Genomic DNA, 11,530 nt, shown 5'->3' on the forward strand with positions numbered 1-11,530 from the left:
AAAATCCGGCTGAGCCAACCCAATACAAAACTGATCAAGCCTTTAAGGGCAGACGCTTTAACTCATAGCTACATTCGGTAAGTACAGAATAGAAAGTGACGGAAACTTCTATCAAAAGAGCTCTTGGGGATTCCAAGAATGAACACAGGTCAATTAATTTATCAAGCAGTTACAACCACAACAGAAAAACTCCCCCCCAAACCAGGGGAGGGGCAGAAATAGATTCAAAATACGAACTAGTGCTTTCAATAACCAGAGCCCAATGTGAATACTTGAAGGGGCTGGGAAAGCAGAAGCCCGGAGTGCTGGAGGCAGTCATGACAGACATGAAGTGTTCTGGCATTCCAGCAGGAACATCTGAAGCTTCACGCTTTTCATTAAATAAACAAAGCTATCCCATAAGCTTTAGCAATCAGGGCACTCCAGACATCTTCGTAGGATCCTCCAGGTCTGGGGACCCCCAGAACTAAGAGTGCCAAGGTTTTATAGCATACAGAGGCTGGGGCACAAATGCAGAAAACTGTCTAACACAGAGAGCTGTGGAACAGAAGAGATACCGAGGAGGAAGGCAGCAGCTACCATGTCCACAACTCTCCCAAGAAAAAAGGATTATGCAACTGGTTCCCTAATCCACCCCAGGCAGAGCCAGCCAGGTTAGCACAAACACATCCCAAACAGGCATGATGCAACCCGGCTCAGATAAGGTAAAAGGGACAAGGAAATACTCATGTGATCCCTGCCACCAGCAGGGACGCAAGATCTTGACTCTCAAGTGACAGACCCAGAAGGAGTAAATACATCGTGTTTGCCAGCACAACTAGCCTGGGGAATGGCGACGGACTGCTGTCACTGCGGCCAGGAGCAGCTGTCTGTCTCTTCTGGTCTCGCAATCTGGAGAAGTGCAAGTGATTCCAAGTCATCTGGGCAAAACGGGAGGTGAAAAGTCAGGAAGACAACCGATAGCCACAGCTGAGTAAGTCCCATTAAAAGCGACTGAGAAAAGCCTGTTCCAGCAGACACTCAAACAGAAAAAGCGTTTAGCAGAGGTTGTTTTAAAGAGGCCGCTCCCAAATAGCTGGAAGGAAGTCTGGCATGAAAAAAGAGGCTCAGAGTGAGAGAGGTGTAAAACAGCTCTGGCTTGGCAACAGGAAAGCATCCTGACAGTCAAAGCTTTAAAAAACAACTATTCCAGCATCCTTTTTATCCTGTTGTGCATTCTGTGAAGTGTGCCCATTTTTAAGTGCACTGGAAGACCAAAGCTAAAGCAAGAACCATACCTACAGTCACCCATCTGCGCTTAAAATCCGTAAACAGACCAGTGACGGCATACGTGCAACCCCAGGAACCTTTTGTCAGGATTAATCCTCTGCCTGGCTCTTGTTTTTCTTTCATTTACTACTTATGTCCGCAATTTAACGTCTCCTCTCTCTTCCAAAATATCCTGCAGCAGGAGCAGCAAAAGCCTCAGAAGCCTCAGCTGGCCAAAGAAAACGACTGTGGGAAACCAGTTTCCACACTGGCACATCACCATCAGAAATAACTGGTGTTTTAAAACCAGCTCTGTTCATGTCAAGGGATTGTCCTCCGAGCAACATAAAAAGATGTCAGCAAGTTACAGAGCGGTACTTTCCCTATAATACCATAGCACATAATCCGAGACAAAGATGAAGATTGTCCTTTAGACGTGATAACGAGAACAAGCAAACACGATCAACAGCAGCGAGACCCACTGATAACCCCTGTTATTAGAGCAATACTGAAAAGGTATTAGGCTGCTTCCATACAGGTCAGGGGATTCAGGCTGTACCCAATTTCAAGGGCGAGGTATTCCGTTCTAGAGCTGAACAGCTAAACACCCCATTTAGATGCTGCTTCTGAATTACAACAGGCATGACCAGATATACAGAAGATAATCAGAGGTAATCACAATTGTATTAATACTGTATTCACATCGTTACTGGAGCATCCAAATAAAGTCCCATAAAAAGACCACAGCCAGACCAGCACACACACTAACTGGCAAGCTGCAGTGCCAGGGGCTATCTCAGCAGATTTAATCAAAGACATGTTCAAGCACAAGTCTAAAATTAAGCCAGAGCTACTGAGTTAATAAAAATATTCGCACTAATGTAGCTCGACTCCCACCTATCAACTTCGAAATGCAAGATCTGTTCATGACGCTCTGGGGCCTGCAGTCTCAGTCTGTTCAGCATTGCTTATGGTGAAAGTACAGAAACGATACACAGATGGGATCAAACATATAAATAGCTTCATCCATTAGAAAACCGAAAGCAAGCAGCAAGACATGCCAATCAGAGCTTCAGCGTGTTAAAATGTGTATCTATACCAATATGCTATGCACTGTACTGAGCTTTGGCTAAAAAATACTGTATTTCTACACCGTGCTTTTTGGATATTTTCACTTACAAAGAGAACACACAAGACTAAAATACTGATTTATGAGCTATTTAGATGCCTACAGGTAGATGTCACGGAGACTTTCAGAAACTCTGCTCTAGATTTTTACATCCCTAAGTTGCTTTCTGTATCTGGCTCTGTTGCTAGCAGTGCTTTTATTTTTGCCAATATTAGAACTAATTGCACCTGTTCTGATGCAGTGGAGAATATTAGCAATTTTAAACCTCATTCTCCAGAGAACTATTGACTAATTTATTCCACAAAATATTTCTAGTTTGAAAAAAAGAATTAGGCAATGTGCAGTACCTCTTGTTAGTAATAAATAGCGTAAGACAGATAATGACAGGCAAACAAAAAAAAGGAAGCTGCTGCCTTCAAACAGTTGGGACTTGAAGGCTGTAGTGTCCATATGCACTTCTCCATAGGGGATGGCTCCAGCCAGTGCCACAAATTCCTCTGTAGGAAAGCGCTCACGCAGACGGCAACCACAGAGCCCATATTCACCGCTGCTGAGATCTCTTGAAGCGAGCAAAGCCATCACCTCTGACGAAAGCACATCCAGAGCATTCAGACTGCCTTCCAGCTGCCCAGGATCTCAGCGCCGCGTACTGACACCATCAAACAGCCCCAACCCCAGGAGCACGCTACGTTCACTGACAGCACCTCTGCGGTGCTGCGGTATCGCAGCTAGAAATGCAAAACAGCCTCTCGGAACATCTCTGGAGCTTTGTCCTGTGCAGTCGTAGTTTAAACATTAACATTTAATGTAAGGAAAAACTATTTCTGACTCTTGGAGAACAGCAAGAGCAAGACTTCATGAGGGGAATCCCTAGAAACAGATAAATATTCTGTCACTGAAGGGAACACAGAAAAAGACAGAAGTGAGTTGTATCTCTTTGGCTTCGCTGGGAAGATGCTGCCTGGAAAACAAGGTCTAGGCAGTACCAAATTTGCTTTAATCCCACACAGGCATCCTCCAGCCTATGGGGCTGAACAGCTACGGACGAAGATGACACTCTCCAGCGTAGGTGTGATGTACAGAGTGACTACTCAGAATCCCATTTGCACATCCTGAAAGACCAAGGTATTGTTCTACAGTTTTTTTGTGCATTTGAAACCTCCTTAGATATTAAAGCTAAAAAGCTCCTTTTCCACAGAGAAGAGATCCCGTACAGTGAACAGCAGCTTCTGCAGAAGCAAAACCCTGAGTGAGGACACTCACTCCAGAGCTGCAATTACAGCTATGGAGCAGGAAGCTGGCGCCTACCACAGCAAGACCCTAGATGTGGTATAACTTCAACCAGAAATGATTTAACTCTCTCTACACTATAGGCTACAAGCAGCATAGAAACACCAACTTCAGGTATTCAGGTGGAAATCAGAGCAGGCAAAAGTAGGTAAAACAGTTGCCAACCTAGTTAGAGATTTGCTGGTTTTGACTCTGTTTTGGTTTTTAAATCAGTGAGATCTAGCCTTTCAGGTTTCTGGTTTTGTTGCTTTATCCAACCATCTCTAAACTGCCGAATCATTACATTAGTTACAGAGTCGAAGAGATAAGAGGGAGCACAATGTCAGAAGAATTCCCTAGAAAACTTGACACTTCTATTTGCTCAAAGACCAGAAGGACTCACTGAGACAGAAGCCTAGCCGTCGATCTTCAAGTGAGTGCACAGTAGCCTGTCTCAGGGGAAGAGTCCTTGAACTTGCCTGCAGATGATGAGGGATATCCAGAAGGCAACAGTAACCCACACACCAAAGACACTGAGCAGCCAAAGCTGAGCAATCTTTCCCACGAGGTCTTTGGAGCATCGTGTGCCTTTCATTCATCATGAGCAGGAGGGACCAGCTATGCCCATGAAAAATGCTCAGATTCTGGGCATTCTTGAAGCTACAAAGAGTTCTTGCAACCTGTGGCTGGATGGACATGGAGGTACAGGTAAGAAGAGCAGAAGATGTGGGCCAAAGTCTCATGCAGGACTTGAAGCCAAACTCTGGCCCATGCCAGATGTATCACTAAGATCAGTGTGGAAAACTGAGGCCACTCAAAGGAGAAACAAAGGCTCCTAAAAATAAAGAACCTATCATCCAAGATGAACCATCTACAGATGCAACACAGCCCCATCTCAGGCAAGCGAGCCCAGAGCACTGGCACCAAAGAAGAAAAAAGCAGAAATTTGGAGACCTAGCAGGATTACGCTTCTGTGCGACCTACATGCCGATGGCGCAACAACCAGCGCCAGTGGAAATAAATGCTAGCAGAAGCAACTGGGATTCTTGGCGAACAATCAGCTCCTTGGCACATGGGATGGAACACACAGTGCTGGGTAAATCTCTTTCAAAGTCCAGAGTAGGTGACCAAAAAGGTGTGTCTGAGTCAGGAAGCTGTTATGAAAGTTCACCTTCTGACAGGCAAATACAACCTTGGGGCTTCTGATCTGTTTTATAAACCACCATTTAAACGGGAATGAATTCCACAGAGCTGACAGCAAACCTGGACCAAACCTCAAGGGAAACTGCCAAGATGACAAAGATAAACACATGAAGGGAACAGCATTCTTGAGACACCCCAAGAACAAGCCTCCTGTTCAGGACGGCTGATGACCCACCACTCCACAGCAATCCAGAGAGCAAGGAGGCACTTCACCTTGCTGAGGCCATCCAAGAGGAACCGAGGACCAGGCGATACACTTCGGCAGGGAACAACATCACCAACAAAGAGCTACTGGTAGGGCAAGACGTGTACGATCCCGGATGCTTACAGTGCACAAGTATCCATGCTTGCCCATATTCTGAATGTGAGCAGGTACTCGAAGACTTTGCTCTTTTTATGTATGATACAAACAGCACAGTTCAGAAGAATATATTATCTGACCCAATTTTAAATACTTCAACACTCACGACACGACCCATACTAGCATTAAACAAAGCACTGCTACAATTTGTTTCTAGTCGATTTTCTTAAGGCACTAAGGTATGCGAGACGTGCGCTTCTCCATCTCCTGCACCTGGACACTAGAGAATCCACGAGGGCGAAAGTTATTACGAATCAAAGCCACAGGAAACTCAATTCCAGCACTGCTTTCATAAAATCGCTGTTATTTTTATCAGTCCTACACTGCGAGAAAGTGTACATGCTACTTCCTTCATAAACCTCATGTACGCATTTCATCAATTTAGCTTGCTAAATTATACTCATTACTAAAAATAAGCAGCGGGTTTGAAGCCTGAGCCCTCCAATTTCTGAAAACTCTTCATATTTACTCAAACTATACAAAGGAGCTGTGGAAAAAGTGGAAGCAAAGACTGGAGACACATGCTGGCCTGTCACAACAGATTCAGGCATAACCAGAGGAATGCTCAGTAACCACACTTCTGTTTCCATACTTAAAGAAAAATAAAGAGCCCCACACAAGTAGAGAGCTAATTTTCAATACTGTCAACACCAAGTGTTCCAGAGACTGACATCACAGCTGAATTAAGTTTTGATTCTAACAGCAAAGTAAAAATCTCCCGGAAGTCTTTACTAATCATAAAGGAACAAAACTGGCCCAACTCTAACCTACTGAAAACACACAGACCTGTAGGCTTCCTGGACTCTTCCAAAACACCTACCAGAATTGTAACTAACATTGTCTATTGCTAGCTTTCATATTTAACTGGAGAAGCAAGGTACAAGGGGAAAGCAACTGTTGTCTCCACGGTTCTCAGTTTTAGATCAAAAGTTATTACCCTATAAACTTCAGCAGGCATTCCAAGTTGTCAAAGGCAGTGGTGGAATCAGCATTGCCAGGAATATGTTACATTATTATTCCTACAAATTAGTGCTTTCAAGTCCATTTTTCTGGAATTATCAACACCTTTGTCAGCAATAGGAGAAAACTACCTGCAGCATCAGGACTCCCCAGAAAATATGGGGGATATAACCTTAGTGAAACCATGAAAGAAATGACTGAGGGTAGCTGGCTTCATTTACACAGATCCACACACAATGTTCTACAACACGTGCTCTGGACTCGTTGGAGCAGGTGCAGAGGAGGCCTCAAAGATGGTCAAGGGTCTGGAGCACCTCCCCTGTGAGGACAGGCTGAGAGAGTCGAGGTTCTTCAGCCTGAAGAGAAGGTTCCGGGGAGACCTTATAGCAGCCTGCCAGTACTTAACGGGAGCTGCAGAAAAGCTGGGGAGGGAGTTCAGCAATAGGACAAGGGGTAATGGTTATAAACTGAAAGAGGGTAGAGTTAGACTAGATATAAGGAAGAAATTTTGTACATGAAGGTGGTGAAACACTAGCAGAGGTTGCCCAGAGAGGTGGTGGAAGCCCCAATCCTGGAATCATTCAAGGTCAGGCTGGATGGGGCACTGAGCAACCTGATCTAGTGGAAGATGTCCCTGCTCACTGCAGGGGGTTGGAACTAGATGACCTCTAAAGGTTGCTTCCAACCCAAACTATTCTGTAATTCTACGATAATGAGAACACTGCTTCCAAAGTGGGTATCATTTAATCTTGTCAGACTGACAGTACAGAAACACTACCCAAGAATGAGCATCTTGTAATTGGAATAAAGCAAAGGATCAGGATTATCAGAACTTATGTTAAGATTTAAACACAAGCACAGACGAGAAGCCAGTGCTTCCCACAGTACAGAACCAGAAACACAGACCTAGCCAGGGAGATCAAACATCAAAGCCCAGTTATTTCAAACTTCTTATCAACAGATGTGCCCAGTAGTCAAAGGAATTGATTCACATTATACATGATTCCTCAGTGAGGCTGCAATTCTGCATTTTGAAACCAGTTATCTGTTACAAGGCAACACTGTGGTAACTTTCCTTAGAGTAAATACACTTATGCACATGGAAAGTCACTGACCAAGCGAGTAGGACAATGGCAAAAATGCAGAGCCTCATCACGAACAAATGACTTTGAGAGAAAACCTCCAGGAGAATTTCAGCCAGCAGCAAAAGCATTTTTAGGAGTAAATATTTCTGTTAGAGATTAAACATAGCTGCGTTCCAAGCAGTATTTCATTAGTCAAGCCAAAACATTGTACAGCTGTTGCTTTTCAACTCCTCCCCAGACTGACTCTTCTCTCATAACCCTGCTCTTGACCCACATCTTCTCCCTTTCCCTAGACAGGTAAATGTACGTTTTGTTATTGATTAACCAGTGGCCATCAACAACACTTTCTTAAATGAGCACATCAATGCTCCCCCAAAGAGTCACTGAATCTTTGAAACCTAACGCCTAGAAATCTGTCCTGTACTCAGTGGATTACGTTTTAGAACACAAAATTTCCACTCTTTTACTATAAAAATGAAACAAAAAGCACATCCTGGACTAGATGATCTCTAAGGTCCCTTCCAGCCTATGCCATTCTATGATTCTATGTACTTAAAGGAGTACAAAAATAGTGTGGATGTAATGTTAAATCATTATTCTATAGATACATTTTTGCATCTACTAAATAGTAGTGATGCAAAAAAACTACATAAAAAAAGATAATATGTTGTCAAAAGTGTGCATCTGCTTTAATAAGGCATGAAGTGACCAGGAGGACCAGGACCACCTGAGTTGACAGAAGCAGTCCACTACCTGTTCAATGTCCCACTCAGCCTCCATGAGAGGAAAAAGGACTTGGAGGAGGGGACGCAAAGGAAAATTAACAGGCACCAGAAAATGCAGCATGTGTTGTGAAGGTGGACTGTCTAATACTTCTTATTGTACTAGTTTGTCACATTATCTCAGAAAAAATAAACATTTCCAGGCACAGACGAAATAATGCTCCAAACAAGATCACTGTTACTCACCAGTTTTTACATGCTTAAACAGCTGGCTTTGCCATAGCCAATGTAATTATAGCACGGAGCCACGATATACAGAACTTTGCTCCCCAAGGTTATTAATATTATGCAAGACACATTAAAGAAGCTCGCGAAATACAAAAATACAACATTGAAACTTACAGTATTTAACAAAATCCTTTTGAAAATCTTTCCTGGAATTGACAAAGGTTCTTCCTCTCTCTGTTCCAACGACAAACACGTCTGTTTCATATACAGCAATGCAGGCAACTTCTGCCTTAGACTTGGCAAGTTCTTTACACTATAAAAAGAAAAAGAAAAAGCTTTTATTACCATAGTTAAGAGTACAGTTAACAGAAATGTATGCGGTATCATGTAAAAGTTATTACTTCTGCTGCCAGCTTCCACCCTTCAGAAGACATTGCAAGCAACACAGCATCAGCCATTGGCAAAAGATATTTAATGCATCTGGAGTACTTTTCATCAGGAATCTTAAGAGCATTGTAAATGCATTAGTGAAATTAAGGCCTTGTCTAGACTCAGTGTGCGCTGTTTCTAATTAAAATTATTTACACCAATCCACGTGAAGTTATCACTTCCCTGTTAGATAACCATACCGAGTGCCTCACTACCATCCCAGCTTTCAACAGCACATACGGGAGTTCCATTCATTCCCAGCACATCCCACTGTTCTGTTCAGGAGGGTGTGGCTGGAAGCAGGAAGGCTGCCGGCACTCTGTCTCCTCCTGCCCCCTGGGCTCAGGCTCCCAGGAATTCCTCCAGAGCAGGATTACACCTTCCCTGGCAACACCGCTATGCGTTCTGCTGGGAGAAATTCCTGGCAGAGAAGTAAGGCAGGAAGCACAAGGAGAGAGCAAAGACCCTAACAGAATTAGTGAGATCATCAAGAAGTGATCATAAAAAGCCAATTTTTCCTAGGAACTCAGATCAGAGTCTGCTGCAACCTATAAATACACCAGCAACTGCAGCACGAGAACAACTGACACAAAGGCCTCAGGAACCCAACACAGCCATTGGGAAAAAAGGCTTGCAACCACTTCTCATAAACACCCCATTCAAAGTTTCGTTGCTAAAAAGAAAATTTTTGTTCTTGCTTACCATATCAGAAAATGAATTTAAAGACCCAAATCTTTTACAGTGTCTCAACTGGAAGGAAATGGGACACAGCCCTGGCCAATCTTAAACCCCACCACACAATGATTAAAAATAACGGGTGATACGTCAACTTAAAGTATTTTCTGAACCAGTTGTGTTGAATTTGTACAGCAGCTGAGGATGAGACATTAGGCTCAAGACCATTTATTTAATCTATAATACAAATGACAAAGACCAGAACATACTCTTGCCTTCCAACCACACTCTACCTGAGCAATCAAGAAATATTTCTCGCTTGTTTATTTGACAAAATCATTTTTAAAACAACCATTCTATGACAAGAAACAAGATCACCATTAAGAAGACTGCTTGCGTGATTTTCCACAAGCAAAGAGACAGAGTTACAGCAGCTTGGAGAGCATGCAGTAAGGTAAGGATAAAATATTACGCCTTTCCTGTTCTGCAGTGGGAGGCAGTACAGTGGTGCAACCCTGCAAATGCCAAGACAGTTACGACACGGCTGTTTAACTTCTCTACTAACCATTGACTCAAGTGCTGACATGAGGAACGTAACCACCATTCTGCTTTCAGAGGAGTCCTCATCATGGATGGGTGTTGCTGGTGCAGTAGTTTGGGCCATTTTTCTCCTATAAAATGAAATAGAAACAAACTGTTTAGATACAACAGTGTAAGAAAACGAAAATCTCTTACGCAAGCAAAACAAAAAAAATATTCAAAAATCCAGGACATATCCCACCAAACACAAACAAGCAAATACAGAGGGAAATGAACAGGAGGAAGCGCTCACTCTTCTATTCTTTCATCCAGAGCTGGAGCTAAGCATTCAAAAGTTCAAGTGTTGTGCCATGATTAGACCACAACCCCTTTGTGCCTAAAAAGATGTGTATGGATTAGCTGAATTTGCATCGACTTTTCTTTCTAAGCATGTTTGCAAGTTGAGCAGCCTGGATAAACACCGCAAAAACCACTGGCATCAAGGTACAGAGTCGTGACACACGTATTAGACTGATCCCTCCTGTAATTGTCATGGCCTAGCTTGAAACCAACCACCGTCACTCTGCCCCAAAATCACGGCCTCAGAGTAGTCCCAGAACGTGGCATTTTTCTTTGCATATTCTTCGGTTGTAGGATTAACTCCAAAGCTAAACAGTCCCAATTAAGATGCTAAAAATAAAAACTGAATTTCAGGAGTGACACACACACACAAAAAAGAGATTTAAGCCTATTTTCTGTATGTCATTCAGCAGACTTTCAACTTAACACATAAGTAATAATCAGGGCTTGTTTATGCTTCTGCTGGCAGAATTGTCTATAGAAAAATGAATATATTCAGAATGAACTTTTAAGCAGCTGCTACAAGTACATTTTTCTATTGGAGCACTGCAACTTCTTATGTTTATACATATCCAAAGCAATAACTCGACATGCCTGGAGGAGGAGAGAACTGGTAGAGATTTAGCTGTTACAACTCTGTGTGCAAGTTTTGAGAAACATCACCCCGAAAGTCAAGACAGCTCAGATAAAGGAGACATTTCACAAGCAGCTCGATGAGACAGCCTGCTCCTCCTGTAGAACCTGGGCAGATGACGTGGCTTAAGTTTTCAATGGTGACGTGAATCCTACTAGATGTGCAGACAAGTCAGGGCAGCACAACACACCACTGCCCGCGGTGGCACGTGGTTTCAGCAGAAAAAAGGCCCTCTGTTCTTTTGGTAGGACTTGGGGCACTTCAGACTACAAATTTGGGAGGGGGAAGTTAGCAACACTGCAAGCTCACATCCAGCAGCTTCTGGCTCTCCAGACACAAGCCAGCAAGGTTGAAATAGCTTTAAAACCGAGTTATGGGTAAACTGGCAGTGGCAGAGTCAGCAGCTCTTTGAGATTGCAGATAATGAGAGGTTTCAACACCGGCAACTGCTACTCTGAGGAGTAAGCAAACAAGTCCTTGGTCAGGTCTGGAAAAGGAGCTAAACTTGGTAAACTTTGAGAGTCCTGAATGATGCTAATTGCTTCAGCGACCCAAGAGAGGGTCGGCAGGGGATGATGGGGTTATCTTCCAGAGGAAGAGAGGCATCTTACTGCCTGTGGAACAACAGAGAGAAGGGGGATGTGACAGGCATAAACTGATCTTCATTGAGCCACACCTAATAGAGTTCTCAAGGTCACCTTTGGAACT

General features: G+C 43.4%; 1 protein-coding gene across 1 annotated transcript; it reads right to left on the reverse strand.

Annotated features, from left to right (window-relative positions):
- Positions 1 to 8,379: 8,379 nt before the first annotated feature.
- On the reverse strand, positions 8,380 to 9,980 carry LOC104281481 (general transcription factor II-I-like; the record flags this gene model as incomplete). The annotated part of the gene is made up of 2 exons (XM_009879487.1): positions 8,380 to 8,518; positions 9,875 to 9,980. Coding segments are annotated over 2 exons (245 nt in total), but the record flags the coding sequence as incomplete, so codon positions are not given.
- Between the last annotated feature and the right edge of the window lie 1,550 nt (positions 9,981 to 11,530).

The sequence above is a fragment of the Apaloderma vittatum genome, unplaced genomic scaffold (genome assembly GCF_000703405.1).
Source record: "Apaloderma vittatum isolate BGI_N311 unplaced genomic scaffold, ASM70340v1 scaffold24162, whole genome shotgun sequence".
NCBI lineage: Eukaryota > Metazoa > Chordata > Aves > Trogoniformes > Trogonidae > Apaloderma > Apaloderma vittatum.